Source organism: Cucurbita pepo, chromosome LG03, assembly GCF_002806865.2.
Source record: "Cucurbita pepo subsp. pepo cultivar mu-cu-16 chromosome LG03, ASM280686v2, whole genome shotgun sequence".
Classification (NCBI taxonomy): Eukaryota; Viridiplantae; Streptophyta; class Magnoliopsida; order Cucurbitales; family Cucurbitaceae; genus Cucurbita; species Cucurbita pepo.
The window spans coordinates 1062390-1085407 of NC_036640.1; the positions used below are offsets into that span (position 1 = coordinate 1062390).

A 23018-nucleotide genomic window follows, 5' to 3' on the forward strand; every position below is an offset into this window, starting at 1 on the left:
TAGATAAAATAAATAAGATTTGCAATGTCATTCTTTTTTAAATAATAATTTTTCTTCTCAAGTCATTTACACAGCAAAATCAACTATAAGCACATCATACTAACGTTTGAGGCACTTGAATAATCACAAGTATGAATGGAAGGGTGTCTAGAATGGCTGGTGGTTGTGACTAAAGCCATCACCTACGATATGGAGGCAGTCAGGAAGGCAACGGACAAGGAGAAGAAGGTAAGGGAAAGTTACATTTGAAGATGTAATACAAAACTAAAATGGATATTTAGACACTAGAGCTCATCTACTGGATAGCCTAAAAAGGGAAAATGGTTTATAAGCTATACACAGGAAAACCCACAGAATGATGGTCGGAGAGGGAATAGAGAGAGGAAGGGGAGATTAGAGGGAACCTCACACCCTCCATGCTTGGTCACAATGGAGCACCTACAGCCCGAAATGAAGGAACCGATTTCCGAAGCATGGATGTCCCTTTGAAAGTTAACATCTGGCAGCAAGTTCTTCTATAGCTGCTGAGCTGCAGTCAGTCGATACAAAATTATGCTTAGGTGTGGCTGGAAAACGCACCATTTAAGGTAAGGAATATGTGCTGTTATACTCTTTGAAGTATATACCTGGTCTGGTTTTATTCTCTTGAAACCGAACTTTTCAGTCCAAATGGATTCAGCTTCTTCGGCAGCCGGGAGAACAAGGCACTTAACTTTCAAGAAAGCTAGCAGCCTCTCGATGCACGAAAACAATGTTTGGAAGTAGCCCTGTCATAATTACATGCAGGAAATGTTAGAAAGAATCAAATCAAAATCGCCAGAATATTGCATACTCTCGACTTAGAAAGTCAAAGATGTCAAAAACATTCCAAATTGCCTTGCATACTCAGAATATCTAGAGTGTAAAAAGAAATGGAAGGATGCGGAAAAGGAAAATATATTTTCACTGGCAGTTCCAAAAGAAACTGTAGGTCAAGAGAATAATATATATTTTTAAAAGAAAAAAAAAAAAAAACAGGAAAGAACATAAAACTAAAATATAAGTTTTTATGGATGAAATAATATTTCATTAATCAGACCTTGCCATGGTTACCATTACTCGTTGCAACCAAGGGCAGCTCTGCAATATCTTGCCCAAAAACACGAAGCATTGCAGCAGATACAACAAATGAGCTGTGCAATATAAAGAAGAAATTCATAATGATGCTGTGTAACAGGCTATAGGTCAATCGATAAGCAAGATTCTTACTTGACAAATAATAGGGCACAATACATGCCTCCGAACTCTTGTCCACCTACATCCCTTCTGTCAAATAGGATGACAGATAACAACAAAATATAAATTACCACTATAAAAACAGAACATGGCGCTATTATTGCTGACAGACCAAAAATCAGAATGAAATAACTTGTCACTAACCCATAAACCATAGCTGGAATAAGATCGCGTCCACTTGTTATATCAACTATAGGATCAAAGCGATCCTGTAAATTAATGACATGTTTTAATCAAACATTGCACTTATGGATCATACTTCAAATGCTGGCAACACAGTTTATCTAAAATAGTATCTTAATCAAACACAGTTTATTGTTCTGTAACAATCAAAATGAAATATAGGAAAACTTACGTGGAAGATAGCAATGGCCTCTGACAGCAACAACCGAGTTTCAGGTGAAGCAATTTTGCCACTGATAAGCCTCCAACTGACATCAACATTAGTCTTAATGTCTGAACCATTTTCTACAAGTTTTCTATTGACAGCATCCAAAAGTGAATTCTGAAGCTTTTCTGGCCCACGAATTAGCAACTCCTGTAGAGTAGAATGTATGCTCGTACAACTTGTGCTACAAAACCACTTTCCTCTTGGCAATTCCTATTTCATTAACGGTCTTTACCTTTTCTTATCTCGGAAAAAATGGCATTGGACAAGGAAAGAAATTGTTTCCACACAAAGGATTTCAAGTAAAAAGCAAGACTACGATTTCAGTCAATACCTTAAGAAATGCCATTTTGTGGTCTTTTAAACAGCCCACGTGAAATTCCTTCTCGCACTGACCACAAATCAAATGAAGAAATTGCAGAAAAAGCATAACAGCAAGGAACATAGGCAAGGAACTAGAAATGAGTTGATAACAACAGCAATTGAATGATCAACTAGAGGTTAAAATGATATGACAAGATACCTGATCACAAAGTATAATTGTGAGGGGACCAAAACCTGATTTGCTGAAATCAGAGCCACTGCATTCAAAGATGTAAAAGGAAATACTAAACATCAAAGCAAAACCATTATACAATATAACACAACGAAAAGAAAAATGAGAAGCTTATTCAGGGACATATGAGAGAAGAAAAAAAATGCAATTATTACCGGCATAACACACATCCACTAAGATCTGTTTCTATGTTCCTAACCATTCGAGTGCATCTTTTAGTTATCTGCTCAATAGGGTCAATTCCATGCACCCTTCCGGCTGCAACCGCATTGGCATTATGCTCAACAAGGTTCTCTCTTTGGAACAGATTCTGGCAAAATTTACAATACCAATCACCACGAGGAACACTTGATAAGGATGCACACTCTGCACAAAGGAATGGACCGGAAATCAGGCAGACTACAAAGTCCATTAGTCAAAAAACTGAACGAGACAAGGAGGCCAATTTAACACAACAGCTTATAAACTGTTGACTAAAGAGTTTGTAAAGAAAAAATAAAGACGTACTACGGCTTAAATTGTCTAAACCATGGTACTCCATATTATGATTTACCTTTATGGAATGCCCTTGGGCAGCCATCACAAAGCAAAAGATTTCCACCATCTAGACATATTATGCACAAGTCGTCATTATCCTTAGCAGAATACTTGCGCCCCTTCAAGAGAGAAATTGCTAATTCATGCAGAGAAATCCCATTTGATGTGTAAATGTATGCATAACTGCAAAATAAAAATCCATATGAAAAAGCTTGCAACGAATATTTTGAGCTGTCATAAAACTAAAGGAAAATATGCTCACGGATTCTTGCGAGAAGACCAGCCAGCATGAAGTTCAAATTGTGAAGGACTAACCTGCAGATGGAACGTAAAAAGAAAGTGTTCACAATAGCACTCAAGAATCTGAAAGTACAAGAATTTAAAAGGGCTCACCACACAATTGCAGCAGCAACATAAAATTCCAGATCCCTTCTTATAACCCTGGAGCAGTTTCTGGACGTAAATGAAAGGAATAAATCATTACACACATTAATAAACTGAGGAATACTTGAATGGTTACTCCAAGCATGCATGACCTATCTTAGCTACCTGTGCCCTGGCAAAATATGCTACTTCAGTTCCATCAGGCAATCCGTCTTCCTCAAAAACCAACTTATGCAACCTCTGATCTCTTAAGAGTAAAAGTATTCAAACATAAAGTAATCAAAATAGTTATCAAAACCATGAGAGGTATTTCCTTCAATAATATGGAATCAGAAGGAAATTTGGGCCACTAAGAATTAAATAACAACAAAGGATAAACAACTAACTTCATTGTTATTTTCCACTGATTTTTAGCTAATGAAGAACTACACTTTGAAGCACTTTGGGAGGATTTTAGCATTGAAGCTAGTTTCAATGACCTGCAACTTAAAATAAAGATATTAAAAAGATGAAATGTTGGACAGAAAGATGATGCAGCCTTTTTCGGTGGATTTAAATGGTTCACCAAACCACGGCATTAAAAACAGTAATCTAGAGATCAACTGTACTTACTTCTTCCTCATCTTCACTGCACTCTTATTCTTTTTAGGAATACGCATTGGTGCACTTTTGGGAGACCTTGAGATGGAAATGTATTCGGATGGTTTTGACCTGAAAGTTATACCAATGATTGAACTTGAAAAGGTATTAAAGTTGAGTATCTTAGGAAAAGAAATCGGCATACAGCTAACTTAAAGGCAGGAATTTCAAATTTAATACTTCAATCCCCAAAAGTGTCGGGAAAAAATGGAGAGGAAGTGGGAAAAAAAAGGTATAGCCCATAGTGTACAATGCACATAAAGAGAACGATACTTGCTTTGCTTTTGTTACCCATTTGCGTTTATATCGTGAAGAGATATATACTGGAACACTTCCAGATGATTTTGATGGGGTTGGAACTGTTGACCTGCAAAACCAAACTAACCTAAAATGTAACGTCTTAACATTATACTAAAGAAAGAAAAGAATGAAGATGACATTTCTGTGCATTCATGTTCTAAATCGTGAAAGATTTACAGAATCCGCATTTTCAGTGTAATTAGTGGCGTCCTAGAAAATTACACTGTTGAAGATAGTACCATCAATCTTACATGCATTACGTATCCCATCTTTACTTAAAAGCGCTACACTACCCAATTCAAAAACTTATATGTTTTACTATCTTATGAGAGTTTTCCTGGCCCGAAGTTGCAAGTAAGATACTTTCAGAAGCAGTTCGTGTACTAGCTGTCGTGGAGAATTTTTACAGAATAATATTACTCTACATTACTGTATACATTGTCATACATAGAAGCCATACCAGAGAAGAATATAAAATTCTAACTAATTTTCCAGAACCCATAGCATGAACGGAGCATTTGGGTTTGGGTGATAGGAAAAGGGTCCTAAGCTGAAAGAAGTAGATGCCATACCTCGGTCTCTTATCAATTGCGGAAGTGAGGGGCATTGGCAGTGTCTGTGTACACTTAGATCGCTTTGATTCCTCGCACGATGGGCATAAAGGTCCCACATTTCCAATGGATGAAGGAAAGCATCCTAGAAATCGTCACTAATTATCTAACAGATTATAAATCTTGTAAACTACTTGGTTTTGGTTGCGCTTATCATGACGTCTGCCAGTGGCGACAAATAATAGAAAACCAAAATTTCACCTTTACACTCTCTACACGTATAACATTTTTCTTCAGGCGAAGAGCTAATCAGACTTTGTACGGTGGCCTCAAGTGTCTGCCTACTTCTCTTGCATGCTCTCACCAGGTCGAGTAGGCTCTTCCCGTTCTCAAGACATATATACTGTGCTGCTCGTTTATATTGTTTACAAGCGTGGATCTCAAATTGTGAAGGAGGAATGACCTAGATTGAACAAAAAGAAATTAACGAAAACACTAACAAAAACCATTTCATGAATCCCTATGTTAAATCCAGAGAGATTACAGACTCTGCATCCATTGCAGGATGAGCATGTACACAAAATCCCACCATCTTTAATTGTACCGCGCAGGCCGTGTTCATATGCCTGAGATCAAAATGCAGCAAGAAAATGAAGCCTGATATATATATAACACCCAATTCTAAATGATTGAACATACTGAAAATTATACTTAGAATTCGAAAATTTAAATGAGCAAAACCTTCTTTACACCCATGTAGATGACAGGTACCCCCTCGAGCAAACCAGTATCAAACAGCTCCCTCACAGTCATTGGCTTCTTGTTCAATGCAATCTTTTTGGACATTTTTAATTCCAACTTGTTCTTCGGAGTTGACACTGAGTTGACTGTTTCATTTGTTTCTCCACCGACATCTGGAATAACTTCCTCTTTAACAGATCCTATTGTAATTGGGGTGACCGTGACTTCCTCGAGCTCAACCTTCGATCTTAATGAGGAGCGTGTAAAGCGCCTAATTCCCCACCTAGACAATCTTTCCTCGACTTTTCTTGCCTTTGAAGTAACTTCAGGATTCCCCGCCGCTCCTTCTTCCTTATCTCCAGATTTTTCCATCGCCCCATCAGACTCTTTCTTACAGTCAGAACTCTTCGAATTGCAATTCAATTTATCCGAAACTATAGTTTGAATTTGAACCTCCTGATTCATACAGCCCTTCCCTACTTCCAAGCTTCCAAGAATTTCCTGCTCAACCCCGCTATAACACTTCTTCCTATTATCATTCTCCGACAGCCCACAGTCCACATTGATCGGAGACTTCCTTCCCCTAGTATATACAATCAGACCATTCACAATAGCGCCTTTAAATCTCTTGCAGCTACCACTCGGAGCAGCCTCGTCCAAATAGCTACCCGACCTCGCCTCAGCTAGAGTCTCACTTCGAGTATGACCAAGATCCCCCTCAAGCTGAGATTGAACCTCCAAATCGAAAGCCAACTCCCGCTTCATACCTAATAATAATCAGCCCTGAAACTAGAATTCAACAGAAAAATACGAGCCTCTGAATCCTAGAATTTGAAAAGAAAACTCTGGAACAACGAATGTAGCAGTGGATCGCAAGTATCGCCGTGAGAAGACATGGAGAAACAGAGAGAGAGAGAGAGAGGGAGATCGGAACAAATTGGAGTTAGGGTTTTGAAGAGGCTTTTACCAGAAAGTGAAGGGAGAGAGAGAAAAGAAAGAGGAAGACGGTGTAGCATCAAAACGCATCTCTGGAATTATAACGCAGTCTGAGCTGAGTGTGGATCAATGGAGGGAAAAGGATAAAGATGGCGGCCTGCACAGAGACGGGCAGACCGGGCAGCCTTTCCCATTACTCTAATCTTGCAACAATACGGAACGGAAATACGGAACGGAAATACGGACTCCAACTGGAAAAGAAAAAAAAAAGACCAATACGCCGTCGTTTTTCCGCAACAATATATAAATTAATTTGTATTCTCGTGTACATTTCAAAATGTTTAGTACAAATTTGTGTTCATAGTTCCACTAAGAAAACCGATAAATATTTGAATTAACTTAATGAATTTGAATAGTCAAACATGTTTTTGTTGGGACAGAGCATTTAACGAACTAAATTCATCTTTAAAATAATCAAATTGGTTTATAATCATCTAAAATTCCAACAACTGAGTGAGAGAGAGAGAGAGAGAGAGAGAGAGAGAGAGAGAGAGTGAGAGAGAGAGAGTGAGAGAGGACACTCCATTGATAAAATTCAGGTGGCCATAGCCATACATATACGAGTGTGTATTTAATAAGCTAGCTACCACCAAGTGTTGCATTACTAGAAAGCAAATCAAGAAAAAAAATAAAGAATAAAACAATGCTGCATATAATCCAAGTCACTGAGTCGAAAAATACTGAACTTTCTCGATGTGGGAGTTGCCCTTAACAGAGGAAATGAGGAAAGATCTTTTCTGTCCCCACCGAAGAAGACACACACATAAGTTTCAGGCAACCTTCATATCATATTCTCACCCAACATTGGTCAATTGGGAGCATCAGAAGCTCCACCGCCGTCGGCCGCCGCTGGGGTTGGCGGGTGAGAGGGGCGTGGAAGAGAGTGGTGGTGGGGTTATGCTGTTGTAAGAAGGGTTTGATAAAGAAGCTGCTGCATTGGTTGTTATAGGAGATTTTCAGGGCAGAGAAGGAAGGCAAATCAATGTGACCCAGGAGCGGTACGTGGCCACTGGAAACGTGAGCCAAAAGCAAGACACGCAACAACAAAAAAGAGAGAAAAATGGAGGCAGCATGAACAAATTCAGCATCTTCTAGGGGATATACTCTTACCCACCATCGTATTCTGTTCCAAGTGTGACAATATTACCTCCCTTTTTGCTCCTTTCCTGCATTGCATTTGCCTCTCTCAACAACCTACATCAGGTTTTTGCTCCACAGAGGTATCTCCTTACAAACCTGCCAATGTCACATTCTTTTTAGCAAAATCATCATGTACGCATCGTCTATCTACAAGGCAAATGCTGAGATTAGCAAGGCAAATGGATACCTGAGGAAGCAACGGAAGAACACCACAAGTGAGTGCCAATCTGCTTTAGCTATTATATCTCTCCAAGCTCCAATACCATTCACCCCATCATCACTACGTAGACTATGATATGAGGGGGAAATCTACAAAGAGTAACGACTCCCAGAGTGGTGTACTCATATATGGCTCTTTCACATTATTGCCTTACTTCACACAAAGTAACTTGTTTGAAACAATGGAAATGCATTGCCAACTGATTCCTTCAATTTCGGGATAGTTTTCATCACAATCTCCATTTCCTCCCTTTTCAAACAACCAAGCACTCTTCCACGTGTTAGCCTAAAACCAGTTTTCCAGCAGGATTCAATCTCGAGTCTTGATTGAAATCATGATTTGAGAACTGAAAAATGACTACCGAGAAACTCCCTGAGACTGGTGCGTATTAGCTAAGGAAAGAGTGAAGACTTGCATTTTTGGACTTTCATGAGAACCAACTCCTTCCGGTGCTCTTGGGTGCTCTCAGCTTCAGAACAAGTTCCTCACGCTCTTGCTCGACTTCAGCATACTTAAGGCTCATGTGGAAGTACCGCTCACGAAGGTCTCTTAGCTCCTCCTCTAGAGCCGAGTTAATGCTTTCATATCCTTCCTTCGTCATTACATCGCCTCCAACTGTTGGTATAGGAGAATTTTCATTGTTGTTTTGATCGTCTTGAATGACCCTGATTATGATGCAAAGAGATATGGAAAAATTCAACATCTAAAACTGGGAATTTGGTGCCAGGAAACTCTATAGGGAATAACTTAATAGATTCCACTCACTTAAGTACAACAGTTCACGTTGTAATGTAACAAATATAAAACCGAGCTCGTCTTGCACTTACCTGCTCAGCTGATCTTCATATTTCTTGTTTGCTTCCAAAACCTCAGCAAGTTCTTTTTCGAGCAACTGAATTCTTTCAATTGATTCAGCTTCAGCAACATTAGGACCTTCAACATCAATATCGCATCCACTATCATCCTGTCGAGATTAGAAAGTAAGAAGTTATAAAGCCATCCCTGTAAACTAAATGAATAGTAAAATAGACCAACTTTAAGAAGCTTCATGTCTTTATTGGGCATGTTTTTTGCCGTTGGTATTGGAAAAACCTTGAACACTTACAATGCTAGACTCCCGCTGGATCTGTTTTTCCTCCTTCAAACGTTTCAGTTCTGCTTCAAGGAATTGAGATCGTTTTAGACGCTTTAAGTAAGTTAATTCTTCCTCATGCTGCCTTCGTTCTTTTTCAGAAAAAGAAAGCTTTAATTCAAGATCATCGACAGAGTTCTTAAGTTTGACTTCAAGTGATTTGTGATTTTCCAACTGCTTCAGTAACTCTTCATGGTCAGCCATCAGTTTCTCTTCGTTTTTTTTTGACACGGAAAGCTCACTGATCAGAGCCAGTAACTGTTCATTAGATTCCATGACGTTGAGATCATTCCTTGTAGCTGAAAGTTCCATGGTCAGGTGCACAACCGCTGCTTGAAGTTCTTGAACTTCAGTTGTCTTCTCCAGATATGTCTCATTATACAAGCTTTCAATCAATGAACATTTCTCTTTGTATTTTATGTTCTCTTCAACGATTGAATCTAACTCCGAAGATAGGAATCTTTCTTTTGAGGTTAAATCCTCCAACCCAAGAAAGAGATTATCCTCCAAATCATCAACTCTTATGAAATAATGGGCGGACCTTTCAAGCGATTCCTTCAATTTCGATTCCAAGCGGAAATAATCCTCATGCAACTCGAAATTCTTTTTCTTCAGCTCTCCATTTGATTCTCTAAGAAAATTTCGTTCTTCAGAGAGATGCTCAGCTGCAGCTTCCAAGTTCGTTTTTTCTCTTTGCAGGTACTCACATTTATCTTGAGCCTCTGCATATTTGTTTTGCAAGTCATTCAACATTTGTTTCAAATCAACACTTTCTGTCTCTATATCGAGTCTCTGTCTATCAACCTCATCCTGGAGAGCCACTGCATCAGACTTAAAGTTCTCTAACTCAAGGCGAATTGACTCCTTCTCGTCCGTCGTATATTTTAGTTGTGATTCCAAAACAGATATGCTTTCTGACAACTGTGTGCTTTTTTGTTCGATCTGAGATATATGGAGTTCAAGTTCTTGTTTTTCACATTGAAGCTCTGAATATTTACTTTCAAGAATCTTGTTGGCAGAAATATGCAAATCCACACTGTTGCTAAGCGTGTTTACTTCATTTCTCAAATCATTTAAGCTTCTAGCACTGATATCACTTTCTCCATGTATGACTTCCATTTGTTCCTCCATCTGATTTTTTTCTTTCTGAAGACCAGAATACTCAGCTTGCAATTTGTTATGCAAATCTTCAAGGATCTTAATCTCGTCGTCTTTGGACAAAATGCTGTGCTCAAGTTCTTCAATCTCCATCTTTTTCTCAGTCAATTCCCTACTGAGCTCTTCAACTTTGACTTCCAGCTCAATTTCTCTACTATCTACATTTTTACTGAAAGGACCATCGTTATTCTCAATCAAAAGCTCACCAGCTGTGGAGTTCAAAGCCAACTCTCCCCGCTTAGAGTCGTTATTTGCTTGCTTAAGCTTGTACAGGAGGTTCATATTTTCCTCTGTCAATTCATTACAATCTTTTTCTAACTCCTGCACTTTTTCTTTCAATCTTTCAATGTCTTCCACTAAATTTTCCTCAGAATGAAGCGTACTATCGTATTCCCCGTCTGTACCCTGAGGAAATCTTTGGTTGGAGACCTCGCATTTCTGCAAATCAAGTTTGGTTTCCTCCAAGTTTCTCTCCAGAACCTCAATCTTTAATTGAAGATTTTGTTCTGATTCCTTCACATGCTCCAATTGAAGCATCAATTTTTTGTTTTCTTGATTAATATTTTCGTAATCATCATAATTTCTTTGCTGTTTCAAAAGTTCCTCTATCTCCAATTTCTGGTTTTCATTAATCTCTTCTAGCTCCTTAAGAACGGACACAAGCTCAATATTTGATTCTTGACTTCTCTTTAGCTGCAGAGCGAAATCAGCATTGGATTCTTTTTGGAACTTCAGTTCATCTTTCAATTCATCTAAGATTTTTGTTTCACCATCTTGATATGATAAATCCGCGATGCTTGTTTGTCTTTGAGTCGACTTCTCAGTCATTGGTTTCAGTTCCTCAAGTTCTTTTCTCAAACCATCACATTCCGCAGTTGCTGCTGAAAGTGCAGCATGTAAACTTTTCTGGTTTTCAGATTGATCTGAAAACTCTTTCTTCAACTGATCAAGATCAGCCATCAGTTTGCGGGCATTGCTCTCCCACATCCTAGCTTCAGCGCGAAGTTCCTCAGTAGTCGTTGTTTCTGCTGCTTCCAAAAATTTTTTACATGAAAGGTAAGACATTCCTGAAGATGATATTGCAAAATCTTGACATAAAATTTAAGAATGATTACCTGAACCACTGTTCTGTGAGCACACCGAGTTTTGTCTTCGAACATCATTGTAATTGTTTTTTGTAGCGTTACTCTCTACTGAATCATAAGCCTCAGAAGAATCATTGCCGATGTGTGAATCCGATGCAGAGTAACTTGCTTCCTACAAACAGATACAAAAATATGTCAGTCATTATGTAATCAAAATATATAGAACAATCAATGAATCTGCATGGTACCATGGTCTAGATGAGGAACAGGGTCCTGCATAAACAAAATTCCTCATATTGTTTATTAGGAAAAAAATGTTATGTCTCATTAAATAACGCATTAAGAATGCAAATGTTAATCTAAAACATGATCAAAGCCTAATATAATGACAGAAATTCGATTAAACGAGCAAGAACTAATACAGTAGAGGCACCAAACATGAATTACCGTATTTGAGAAGTATAAGAACAGAAAAATTGTGAAGGTAAAAACGATCTTAGATCTTACCGTGCTGCTAGCATCTCCCGAGTGAAAGCTAGAGTATAAATCTGCACCAGAGGAAGATCCAATACTTCCAGACACTTGGCTATCTGTAATATCTGAGCAGCTATCCGAGTCGTGACCTTCTTTCTTCAAGTCTTCTTTTAGAGAATTTGTCTGTTTAATTCTTCTACTCCTGAAAGGTGTTCAATAATTTTAAAGGCCAAACATATAATCAAATATTCACAAGAATGAACAAAACCATCCCATTATACAGACCTTACTTTTGATATTGGCGTTACGCACTGGATTTTCACCTGCAAACAAAACAAAGCCAACGTTTTAAAGCCTGGACTCCTAGATAAAATTTATGAACAAAACCATCCCATCCTGTAAGAATGTTTAAAAAGTAAAGGTTACTTGTAAAATAGTCCCATGATTGCACTTATTCAGTGGAAGTAAGACTGCAGAAGAAGTTTTAGGATCTGTGTAATCTGTCAGGTTGATCATAGCCTCTCCAAGAATACTAGATCTTGATGATCCCTGTGATTGGAGATTCGGTTTAAATTAGACCAAGTAGTCATCATATTATAGAGTTAAAGACAAAGAGCATGGTCATGAAAACAACACAGGGCTGGCATGAGGAATAATTGCTTATAGAAATGGTTTACTCCTAAAAAGACAAACCACAGTACCTACCATGGCCACAACCAGCTTGTAATTAAAATCTTCAAACTCCTTAGAAGGTTCATCTTGTGAAACCGAAATGGATTCTGATATAGACTCGCTCCACTGGCAACTTCCATTACGGACTGATCCTTTGCTTGTCCTGACAATTGTCTTCCCAGTTTGCTCTGAGGTTACAGATACAAATAGCTTGTCCCAACCTTTAGGTACCTGTTTTCGTACAAGCAACAAAAAGAAAAACAAATAAACATCTCCGTTCATGTCAGGAAAAGGATTTGAATATCGCATTAAACAGAAATCAGCAGTGGAGCGAATCCGTAACGAGAAGCCAAGATCATCAATCATTGTCATTAATCAGAACGAGAAGCTCAGATAACAACGGAGCGAATTCGTAATCCCAAAAAAATAAGGCGATGTCAAAAAAAACTTAAACCCTACACTAAAAACTATCAAAACAAAGAACGAAAACGAACATATTACACTCGAGAGACATTAAAATTCAAAATAAAATAAGTACCTGGATTGCCTTGAAGTTGGAGAGCTTGAAATCATATTTCTCCTTCGAATTCGCTTGGCGATTCTTGTGCAACCTGAACATTTTCCTCTCTCAATTTTCTCTCTCACGGACTCGCAATTGTTCAATCAAATCACCGCAGAAATTGTTCCAATCCCTTCCTCATTTTGATCATCGTCACCATTGCCAATAACAGACAGAGTTGGATCAAAAGTATTATGACTAGAAGACAACAAGAACATATAGTTGATACAGAGAGAGAGAGACAAAGAAAACGTTGGTCATTTCATTTTTGGGAAAGCGGTATATTATTCTCCGCCATTTCTAAGCAAATGCAAGACAAAGACAGAGAAATCCCGCCCTCAAACCGTTGCGAATACCTATTTTCTGCTGTACTCGCTCACAGCACTCGCCACGTCGCCCATCTGCGACAACCCAACTGAATCTTCAACGTGGCGCCCCGCCATTGGTCATCCTCGAGCCAAAGTTGGTAAAAATGCCTTTACCGTTTTATCCCTAATTTTTTAATTTCATCAATTTACATAAATTTGCTAAATAAAACTATAATAGACTTATCTGAATATTTTCAGGGTTAATAATAGACCTAAACTAATTAGGCTAAATTCGTCTTTCCAGACTTTTACAACCACCCTTAAGGAAGCTCGTTCGGGCCACGGCCCAATGAGTATGGGCCGAGAAATAACGTAGCCCACTACAACCGGGTAATCAAAAAAGCCCATATTGACCTCAATTTAGTTGCAGCCATAAAATCGCATTTAGTTGACTTTATTTAAGGTCACTTAATAATGTTGTGGTGGTCAACGATTTTCATTGTCTAATTTTCTTTTTGTCGTGTCCCTTGACAGCTAGAATTCACGAGTGCTAAGAAATCTATAATATTTACGAGAAGGAAAAAAAATTATAAATTAAATCAAACCATCAATAATTTAATCGATTAGATATATTATAAAAAGTGAGAAATCCATGTAGGGCCCGATTTGACACGGAAGCTAAAAACGACCCTATTAGTCGCGACTATACGTTACATCATGAATGGTAAATAAAGGGCCAAAATTCAACGTGAAGGGTTAACCTTAATCTAGTCAACAAAATTCGGGTCGAATTAGAAACATGAGTCTACACGGGTCAAATCACCACGGATCAAACTTAAACCGCCGGACTTGACCCGAAATTCCAAAATTGGAATGAGGAATTTTGATATTTTAAATTCATAATTTTCAATCTCATAAATAAAAATAATACATAATAATATTATAGTAAAAATATATGTAAACTTGACGTTGGGTTTCAATAAATAATAGCTTTCATTATAAAAATAAACAAAAATTACATTTTAATATAATATATATCATATAAATTAGGGTTTGTTTGGCTTTTAAAAATTACATTATTCACCTGACAAAATATTTTTTTAAAAAAATTAAAAATCTGACATTATTGTACTAATACATAGTTCAATAAATAATTTTCCTAGACTCTAAGAAATTCTTCCTCTTAGGCTCACAAGAGGTGATATATTGAAGAAAGACACCAAAATCAGTGTCTTTGTAACGTCGTGGATTCTCTTCATTCACGAGCTTCGACCACGGCTTGATCGTCGAGTCAAAAGGAAGGCTATGCAATGTCGCCACCGATATCCTCGGCTGCTTTGCATTCACCACAACCCTATGTAGCACACTCTTGTACCTTCCATTGCTGAATATCTGTAGAAATTTAATGGTTGAGAATTGTTGAGATGGAGTCCTACGTTGACTAATTTAGTGAATAATATCATGTTATGACTCGTAACATTAATAAGACATGAAATTTGCGAAACCCCACCTCAAGATGATCGCCGATATTGACGACGAATGAATTGGGCAAGGGTTGAACAGTGACCCATTGTTGTTGGTGATGAATTTGAAGGCCTTCAACTTGATCTTGAAGGAGAAGTGTGAGGAAGCCATAATCAGAGTGCGGCGGCATTCCCAGCGTTAGTTCTGGCTCAGGACATTGTGGATAACAATTCACCACCATTAATTGGCTTCCATCTTCAAATTCCTTCAACAACTCTTCCATTTCCTCTTCTTTCTCCATACCTCCCAAGCTTTCAACAATGGCTTCCACCAGACCGAGAAACAGCGCTCTGGTTTCCTCCACGTACGTCGACGCCGAGTCTTTGAACCCCGCCGGAGAAGACGGCCAGCGGGAGAGAAGTTGGTGAAGGTCATTAGGGTTACATGTCAGCTTCAAGAAATCCCTCCAACAGAAAACATTGTCTTTGTTTTGATTGAAACTTGTCCCGTATCGCACGGTCGCATGCATGTCGGATGACATGTATTTCGCTCGTTCCTCGTATGGAAGCTCGAAGAATTGTGAGCTAACATCTCTCATACTTGATATCACGTCGGTCGAAATTCCATGGTTTGTCAACTGCCATGTCAAATCAAGAACACGAAGCGTCAACATGAATATATAGTAAATTATAATTCAGTACTAAATATTCTTCACGACTCTCCACAATGGTATGATATTGTCCACTTTCTGCATAACTGGGCTTTCCAGTAAGCCTCATTCCAATGGAGAGAGTATTGTTTGTTTACAGACTCATGAACATTCCCTAAATTAGAAGATATGAGACTTTCATCATCCAACAGAACTAACCTGGAAGAAGCCATATTGTTCGCAGGCTTTGGTGAGGGAGAGGAGGACATGGCGGCGGTTGGGGCCGTAGAGCTCGGCGAAGTCGATGACAGGTAGCTCGATGGAGCCCAGGACATCGAGGTTGGCGGATTGGCAGGGGGCGGCGGGGCGCTCGGAATCGGGGAGGACGTATTTGAGAGGGAGCTTATTCAAGCCCTTGTCACACAGATGCTTGACACCCTTTTGGTACATTTTAGCCTCCAAATTTGTTGGTTGTGGGTGTAGTGGAGAATTGGAGGCCAAAGTTGGAGAGATTTATAGAGCAAAGGAGAAGGAAAAAAGGGGGGCAAGTTCTGGGAAGCCAGGGAATGGGTTCGAAACCGTTGACAAAATCCAGTCAGAGGAAACTTACTCCACAGCTGCTTCAAATTAGCTTCATCAATGGACCCAATTCTTTTTCCTTTAATGTTGTTGTCATCATTTCATGTATAAATAAATGGGAATACCGTGGCTGACTTTTTAGGGCAAAGGCCACATGGATGTTAAATTATACACATTCAATTCACCCACTAAATCCCTCATATCTCTTATTACTTCTTTTTCATTATATTAATACGAGTCCATTCATATTAAAATTAGGTTAATAAAGATTTGTTACTAATTATTTAATTTCAGAGAGGTTCGACATTTGTATTTTTGTTGTTTTTCTTCGTTTTTTTAACCATACAATTGAATCAAATTAGTTCGTGATAGTTAAATCGTCGTATCAATCAAATTCAATGTGAAATCCTCGTATACCATGTTAGGCGAACTTTAGGGCATGTTAGCACGACTAACTTTAGGGCATGGTTCTGATATCATATTAGACTAGCACGACTCTCCGACTAAGGTTAGAGCATAGCTCTGATACCATGTTAGGCGAACACGACTCTCCACAATGGTATGATATTGTCTACTTTTAGCATAAGCTCTCGTGGTTTTATTTTAAATTTACTCAAAATGCCTCAATCAAAAGCTAGTCAATTTTTTAATTTTTAAAAAATTTAAAAGTTGCCTTTTAGCGTTATTTATTTATTTTAATTTGAATTTTTTATTAAAAAAAGAAGTTTCTAGAAAAATATATAATATTAAAAATAAAATGGCAGCCCTTCACTTAGTTTAGGCATCAAATCTTTGAAGGTATAATTTATTATTTAATATAACTTTAAGAAAAAAGTTACTTTGATTAGCCATCAAAACTTTGGAATATTATCAAAATTCATATTCTAATTATATTCAGCACGTGCCATCAAGGGATACTAAGAACTACCTTCAAACATTCCATTAATAAATAAATAAATAAATAAATTACATAACGTTTAGTACTATAAATATCAATTAATTAATACTTACGGTAAAATTTCCAATTATGATATTATATATCAATTTTTTATGACATCATAATTTTTAAATATTAGTCTATTTTCTGAATGTTGTAGCAAATAATTAAAAATGGCTTTGATTTATAATATTATTATATTATTAAATACACCAAATTAAGGGTGGATTTATAATAATATTTGGTCTCTTTTTACAACTTGCAACTACACTTGTGTTTCCAACTCAATTAAAAACAAAGAAAATTTGAAAAGTCAAAGGGTTGACCTCATAATAAAAAAACTAAAATATCTACGTACAAGGTTATAATAATAATTACTATGTATGTTGTAATACGTAGCATGCAAAATTTAGGATATAAATTAAATGACTTCATATTCCAAAGTCAACTCCAAGCCCTATATCAAAAAAAAAAAAAAATTAAAATTAAAAAAAATGTCCATTTTTATCTATTTTTTCTTTTCTTTAATTGGATTTTTTTTTAATTATTTTATTCTTCTATGTTCATTGAATGTGCATTATTTTAGCCTTTATTATTTTTGTTTTTTATAATAATGCATTCTTGGCTTTAATACTTTATGTTATATAAAGTTATCGTGATTTTTTTTAATTAAATTAGTTTTTATTTCCATTTTTTTAAAAGATAGGGTTTTAATTAAATACTAAGTTGATAATGATTTAACACGGTTTTGAGGATGGAGGAGTTCAAAGCTTCAATCTTTGGTCGTTTATATATTTTGTTCACCAACTAATTGAGTTGCTAATATATATATATATATATATATTTTATATTAAAGGTGATAAAAAAAATTGTTTGAAGTAAATATTTTTTTTTTTTTTTTTTTTCTTAATTGAATGACTTAATAGTTGAAAGTTAATAAATTTATTAAAGGGTTCAATCATGGGCTGCTCTACTTCAAATTAAAAGATTGAATTTGGGTTACCAATGAATTATGAGTCAAGTGAAAGTTGATGCACTTTCTATCCAACATGCTTTTATTTTATTGCATCAATTAACAACCATTATATTAAATTATTCACACGTGTTTAACTAAATTATTCACCACAAAAAAGAAAAATCATTTTATTATTCATTGTTTTTTAATTAAAACTAGAACAAAATAATTTCCATTTGTATTATCAAATATTTATTGTATTGAAGTAGTTGAGTTTAGATAACATTACTAATTTATCAATTTATTTTTTATATTTAAAATAAATTGTAATTCGGGTGTCGATTCAGGGGAAAGTTTTTGTCCCGAAATAATTATTATTATTAAGAGAAAGGGTCTTCGATGAATTTTTTTAATTATTTTTAAAATCACATATTATTTTATTAAACAACAAAAAAAAAAGGTCAAAGGACATGGTCAAACAAAGGCCGAAATGTTTGAAATTATCAAACATCGTAAACAGACTTCAGCTACCCATTTTCTTTGTCCTTTTTTCTCCTTAACATGTCAATGGTAGCTTATACTAAAAAATAAAAATAAATAAAAATAAAAATAAAGCCTTTTTAATTGAAAATTCCTTTAGAATTTTTTCGCGGACGAAATAAGTTTCATCATGCTTACGAACCATCTCAATACATATAGCACAAGACGATTCTGCATATCAAATTCAAAATAAAATGACGGTTGAATTGAATCGACCGTTTGTTATAACTAACTTAAATCTTATTTTTGAATCGAAAATATTATATTTTAATAAGTTAAATACAATTAATACTTTATAATTTTTTTAAAAATTTGAATTTCTCGCTATAGTGCTTGAAGCTCGTTGTAGAAAGGCTGGGCCTGATGATGTGGGCCGGTTTCTATTAGGCCCATATACGGTGGCATTAAGGTGGGCCTTTTACTGTCTTTTGGGCCAGTGACCAAGTGGGACGACACCGAACAATTCATGGAAATGGTCATGAATTGTCGTTTAATGATTATTGGAGGGTATTTTTGATATTTAAGTAAAAAAAAAATACTTTTATTATATCCCATTTTAATAAATTAATTATATTTATAAAAAAAAAAACAGTTGCAATAAGTTATTTAAATATTATTGGTTGCCCAAATACACTGAACCGACGATGCTTCTCATCAGATTTTTATTTTTTATTTTTACAAAATATATTAAATATTAAAAGTCAATGAGAAGCTTTTATTTTTCATTAAAATAAATAAGAGAATCTTTTAATATTCTGCTCACCAATCACTGCTTGACAGCTCAGATACCAAGAGCCCATCTCGACGACCCACAACAATGCAAGTCATCAAAATTATATTTATATTCTCAACATTTCAGTTCCATATTAAAAAAACATTTACATCCAAAATAATATTATTGTTTCTTCGAATTAATTCGAGTTTTTAAAAGATAAAAATCACGGGACCTTAAAATTTTTTAAAATTATTATTATTTTTGTGACCCGATATAATGTAATTTAAATAAACGAGCTCTCTAAATTATTAATAAGGGTGACATTTAATGTTTAAATTAATTTAGAGTTAAACTCAGCTACTTTATTTAAAAATTTTATCCATTTATTATTGGTATTATTTAAGAGAAAAAAAAAAATCATAAAATCCTCCCGTCATGAAATGGCTACATTGTGGGAGAAACCCGTTAAAAAGAACCCGAACCCCAAATGGAAAAAAATAATAAATTAAAAAAAAAAAAGGTAAATGGTCACAATTTACATAAATGAGGTAGTATACCTAATTATTTGGGCAAATTGTGGAAGATGTGTAGTCTAAGAACATATAGATCCATCAATCCACATCAACCCTTTACCTACTTATTTTCTTCCAAATACACCCCTCCACCTCACATTATTATCCCACACCTTTTTTTTTTTCTTATTTATTTAAATCGCCTATATCCCATTTTAATAAATGTGATATAAATGTAATAATTCCTAAGAAAAGTATAAAAAAAAATTATTAATTATAATAAAAGTTTGAATTAATATTAAAAATCAGAGAGATTTCGCNTTTTTTTTTTTTTTTTTTTTTTTTTTTGTGCTTCTCTTAAAGGTTTTTAAAACATGTTTTGTTCTTTTCTCGACTGACGTGGGATCTCAGAATAATTTTAATTTAAAAAAAAAAATAGAGAACATAATTAAATAAAGAAGAGTATGGGTGTTTAACCATAAAAAGGATATAATAAAATAGAATGAAAGTATTTATTTATATAAACGGCCCATGTGGATAATGGGCCCATGAAAAACCATGAAACGGACTCCACAAGGACATGTTCTATTCTTTATTTATTTTTAATTTCTCAATAAACAAATATACACCTAGCAATTATGAACATAACAATCCCTCCATTATTGCCTCTTCACATCCAAATACCCTTTCAAAATTAATCATTTTATTTCGATTTTTAGGGACATACCCTATATTTGTATGGACAAATACCCCAAATCATGGAAAGAATTGGTTTGGAAAGGCAGCATTGAATCAACCCCCAAAAGGTGCCCTATGAGGAATACCCTTCCTTCTCCTCGATGAAATTCCTTCTCTTCTTTCCATCCCCATTGCCTCTTTCTTCGCCTCCACGTTAAAGCTCGCATCTTCCCCATTCCTCTTCACCCCTACCAGCTATAAACGCCATAGAAATTATACCAAAAGATGATGAATTATGAAGAATTGAATGAAGAACAGAGTAATGCTGACCTTACAGCCGAGGGAACAGAAACGAAATGGATCCAATAAGCTTCTCCCACAAATTTCACAGATATGAGCTCCTCCTTTCCCGGCTTTTGGCTGAGGCCTCTCGTTTAAGAACATCACTCTCGCGCTATTAATCACATACGTTTGGACACCACTGATATCCAAAGCATCTTCGATCTCTGCAACTCTCACCACATCATGATACGAAGATCTCCTAATCTAAAACCAATTTCCACAATCAAAAACCAACCCATTTCTTCAAAAACAATGCTTAACAATACCCATGTCTTAGAATTTCCCAAAAGTTATGATACCAACCTGAATGACTTGATGGTCCTTGTGATGCGATGAGCGGCAGTAAAAGCAGAATGCGTCAGTGTGGCAATCGAGGCAGTACATATTCCGCTCGCTCCTAGCCGCGTGGCTGTGGGTGTGGCAGATTGAGAAGAAGGGCGTGGTGAGTAATGGCTCAAGCCACGGCGGCGCCGACATTACTGATTTCTGCTTCATCTTTTTTGCGATTTTAAAGCAAAAACAAAACGAAATGAGAATGTGGAAAGAAGAAAGAAGAAACAGAGAAATAAATGTGATTCCTTTTTGGCTTACCAATATGATAATTCCTCTGGATGAGCGAAATTGGAAATGGGTATCGGAAAAAATGTGAGCTTTTGCCTTATTCTCATAACTCTCTCACGAGAGAAATGAGATGAGAGAGGAATCAAATGAATAGGCCAAGAGTGAAGGGACAAGGTTAATGTATGTAATGGACGGTGGAGATGGAATTTGGTGGCTGAGGAGTAATCAGAAGCGTTGGATGAAGTTGACAGAGATGGCAAAGTTTCGCGCTTACGCTGCTTTTGGATCTTCCTCTCGTCTCTACGTTGGCACCAGGTCACCCTTTCCTCTACTCTTCATCTTATTCTTCCCATTTCCATCAACGCCTATCATTCCGCCACGTCCCACGTCTTTACTTCTTTTTTGCTCTTAAATTAAATTTTTTAACTTTTAATTAAAATCATAAACTATATATATATATATATCTATAGTTTTAAAAGGTGGTGGTAATTTAACTAAAATTTAAATTAATCATTACATTTTTTTTAATTAACTTCTTATTTAAGGAAGGTGTGTTGCATTGCATGTATTGCGCCGACGGGAAAGGATATGGCAAAACCCCTGCCATAAACAAACCCATATTATATATATATATATATATAAATAAATAAATAAATAAATAAATAAATAATATATATATATATATATATAAAGTGAAAAAAAAAGGGAATTTTGATTAGTGGATGATGAATCATGTGAAGTGGAGTGAGATTCTAATCTTTTATATAAAGTTTGGATCTCTCAAAAAAAAAATATATATATATATATATATATATATTCTATTTTTCCTTTTCTAGCTAGAAATTAAACTATTTAATTTTTATTTTTTTGCCATTTTAGATTTGTAGTAAAAATAAATAAATAAATATATGTATATATATATATATATATATATAATTCTTGAAATAGTAAGCATATTAAAGAAAAGGCATTATGGTTATTGAAACAAATAGGTGGTTAATGAATTGATTAAATTGAGATTAAGTGAAGGTTTAGGGACGCTTTTAGTTTTTAATGTGATTTGTCCACGTGGCGCTTCCAAATACATCCCTAGAATAATATACATATCGAAAATCAATAATGGTTTAGAATTTTCAGCATATATTTAACAAATAAATAAAAAAGTAACTATAAAACTAATTATAAATAAATAAATATACATATAACAGCGACAATGAACTGTTAAGCATCAATTTTAGTGGGAGTGTAGGCATAAAGTGCTTCCTCCATTATTCCTTTATCTCTTTATAATTTAAAATTAATTTATTTGTATTTTTCTTAACATGTTAATTAAAATTGATATAAATATGTAATGTACGGAGGATAAGAATATATAATTTCTAGAAATATTAATTACTTTTATCTTTCGTATTTATAATAACATCTATTTAAGTTATATATTTTAATATTTATTAAAATATATAATTAAAATTGTCCGTAAAATGGGAGATGGCAGTAGAAGTACAATGTGTCAGGAATGTTTTTTTTAAGGAAAAAAAAAAAAAACAGAGGAAAGAGGCGCGTGAGTGGGACACCGGTTGGTGCCATTACGAGTCTAATATCTATTAAAATGCGTCTGTTAAGGAGAAATTTTTACACACCTACACTCACACGTATGCTAGGTTGTAGGTGGGGGTGATAACGAGTGAGGGGTAATTTAGAAATGGGAAATATTGGAAGGAACATGATTAGCTAGGTTGTGTTGAATCAATCATTTAATAATTGTAACTTTATGATTCAATCACATTGATCAAATCTCCATAAGATCTCTCCCACAAATGAAAAGGCATCTAACCTCATCTTTCTCAAAATGTCCACATGGCCTTCCCCCGCCGCCCAACCCGCTGCCCTGTCTTCCTTTTCTCAACTCTAAACACCGCCTCTTCTGGTTCGTCCTGGGCGGTGGCGATGGTAGCATTACGGCGGCGGCAT

General features: G+C 35.7%; 4 protein-coding genes across 9 annotated transcripts; all 4 read right to left on the reverse strand.

Annotated features, from left to right (window-relative positions):
- Positions 1 to 4: 4 nt before the first annotated feature.
- On the reverse strand, positions 5 to 6487 carry LOC111790522 (increased DNA methylation 1-like). Of its 4 annotated transcripts, none has more exons than XM_023671441.1 (20): positions 5372 to 6486; positions 5179 to 5256; positions 4892 to 5093; positions 4652 to 4775; positions 4057 to 4146; positions 3753 to 3851; positions 3527 to 3619; positions 3306 to 3387; positions 3150 to 3209; positions 3019 to 3071; positions 2773 to 2939; positions 2375 to 2585; positions 2187 to 2244; positions 1998 to 2054; positions 1631 to 1876; positions 1420 to 1484; positions 1249 to 1305; positions 1079 to 1172; positions 627 to 767; positions 5 to 529 (listed from the first exon to the last, which is right to left on the reverse strand). In XM_023671441.1, the coding sequence occupies exons 1-20, from the start codon at positions 6134 to 6136 to the stop codon at positions 425 to 427; spliced, it is 2847 nt and encodes a 948-aa protein (XP_023527209.1). In that variant the 5' UTR covers positions 6137 to 6486; the 3' UTR covers positions 5 to 424. The 4 variants fall into 4 exon arrangements, with proteins under 4 accessions (XP_023527209.1, XP_023527208.1, XP_023527210.1 ...); XM_023671440.1 differs by having other exon boundaries at positions 3527 to 3625; XM_023671442.1 differs by lacking the exon at positions 3019 to 3071 and having other exon boundaries at positions 2773 to 2875; positions 3527 to 3625; positions 5372 to 6487.
- A 374-nt stretch (positions 6488 to 6861) lies between these two features.
- LOC111791575 (sporulation-specific protein 15-like) lies at positions 6862 to 13089 on the reverse strand. Of its 2 annotated transcripts, none has more exons than XM_023672966.1 (10): positions 12787 to 13089; positions 12282 to 12479; positions 12003 to 12125; positions 11862 to 11899; positions 11610 to 11778; positions 11133 to 11274; positions 8833 to 11042; positions 8555 to 8691; positions 7695 to 8392; positions 6862 to 7603 (listed from the first exon to the last, which is right to left on the reverse strand). In XM_023672966.1, the coding sequence occupies exons 1-9, from the start codon at positions 12865 to 12867 to the stop codon at positions 8155 to 8157; spliced, it is 3336 nt and encodes a 1111-aa protein (XP_023528734.1). In that variant the 5' UTR covers positions 12868 to 13089; the 3' UTR covers positions 6862 to 7603; positions 7695 to 8154. The 2 variants fall into 2 exon arrangements, with proteins under 2 accessions (XP_023528734.1, XP_023528733.1); XM_023672965.1 differs by having other exon boundaries at positions 8833 to 11045.
- A 1169-nt stretch (positions 13090 to 14258) lies between these two features.
- Positions 14259 to 15678, reverse strand: LOC111791851 (protein DMR6-LIKE OXYGENASE 1-like). Its single transcript, XM_023673348.1, has 3 exons — positions 15448 to 15678; positions 14626 to 15216; positions 14259 to 14507 (listed from the first exon to the last, which is right to left on the reverse strand). Exons 1-3 carry the CDS (start codon positions 15676 to 15678, stop codon positions 14259 to 14261), a joined length of 1071 nt encoding a protein of 356 aa, XP_023529116.1.
- A 4347-nt stretch (positions 15679 to 20025) lies between these two features.
- On the reverse strand, positions 20026 to 21203 carry LOC111791060 (uncharacterized protein At3g50808-like). Of its 2 annotated transcripts, XM_023672244.1 has the most exons (4): positions 21078 to 21203; positions 20790 to 20981; positions 20475 to 20690; positions 20026 to 20399 (listed from the first exon to the last, which is right to left on the reverse strand). In XM_023672244.1, exons 2-4 carry the CDS (start codon positions 20979 to 20981, stop codon positions 20259 to 20261), a joined length of 549 nt encoding a protein of 182 aa, XP_023528012.1. In that variant the 5' UTR covers positions 21078 to 21203; the 3' UTR covers positions 20026 to 20258. The 2 variants fall into 2 exon arrangements, with proteins under 2 accessions (XP_023528012.1, XP_023528013.1); XM_023672245.1 differs by lacking the exon at positions 21078 to 21203 and having other exon boundaries at positions 20790 to 21055.
- Between the last annotated feature and the right edge of the window lie 1815 nt (positions 21204 to 23018).

Bases quoted from the DNA above. Each gene is read 5' to 3' on its own strand.
- LOC111790522 (XM_023671440.1), bottom strand. From the start codon at position 6,136: ATGAAGCGGGAGTTGGCTTTCGATTTGGAGGTTCAATCTCAGCTTGAG. The intron at 2,055-2,186 runs GTATCTTGTCAT...ATTTGTGGTCAG, and splicing joins CAATTATACTTTGTGATCAG to TGCGAGAAGGAATTTCACGT. The intron at 1,306-1,419 runs GTTAGTGACAAG...CCTATTTGACAG, and splicing joins ATTCCAGCTATGGTTTATGG to AAGGGATGTAGGTGGACAAG.
- LOC111791575 (XM_023672965.1), bottom strand. From the start codon at position 12,867: ATGTTCAGGTTGCACAAGAATCGCCAAGCGAATTCGAAGGAGAAATAT. The intron at 12,480-12,786 runs GTACTTATTTTA...GTACGAAAACAG, and splicing joins CCAACTTCAAGGCAATCCAG to GTACCTAAAGGTTGGGACAA. The intron at 11,275-11,609 runs GTAAGATCTAAG...ATCTGTTTGTAG, and splicing joins CGGGAGATGCTAGCAGCACG to GAAGCAAGTTACTCTGCATC.
- LOC111791851 (XM_023673348.1), bottom strand. From the start codon at position 15,678: ATGTACCAAAAGGGTGTCAAGCATCTGTGTGACAAGGGCTTGAATAAG. The intron at 15,217-15,447 runs GTTAGTTCTGTT...TTGACATGGCAG, and splicing joins AACAATATGGCTTCTTCCAG to TTGACAAACCATGGAATTTC. The intron at 14,508-14,625 runs GTGGGGTTTCGC...AAATTTCTACAG, and splicing joins ATATCGGCGATCATCTTGAG to ATATTCAGCAATGGAAGGTA.
- LOC111791060 (XM_023672244.1), bottom strand. From the start codon at position 20,981: ATGAAGCAGAAATCAGTAATGTCGGCGCCGCCGTGGCTTGAGCCATTA. The intron at 20,691-20,789 runs GTTGGTATCATA...AATTGGTTTTAG, and splicing joins AGGACCATCAAGTCATTCAG to ATTAGGAGATCTTCGTATCA. The intron at 20,400-20,474 runs GTCAGCATTACT...TGGCGTTTATAG, and splicing joins TCTGTTCCCTCGGCTGTAAG to CTGGTAGGGGTGAAGAGGAA.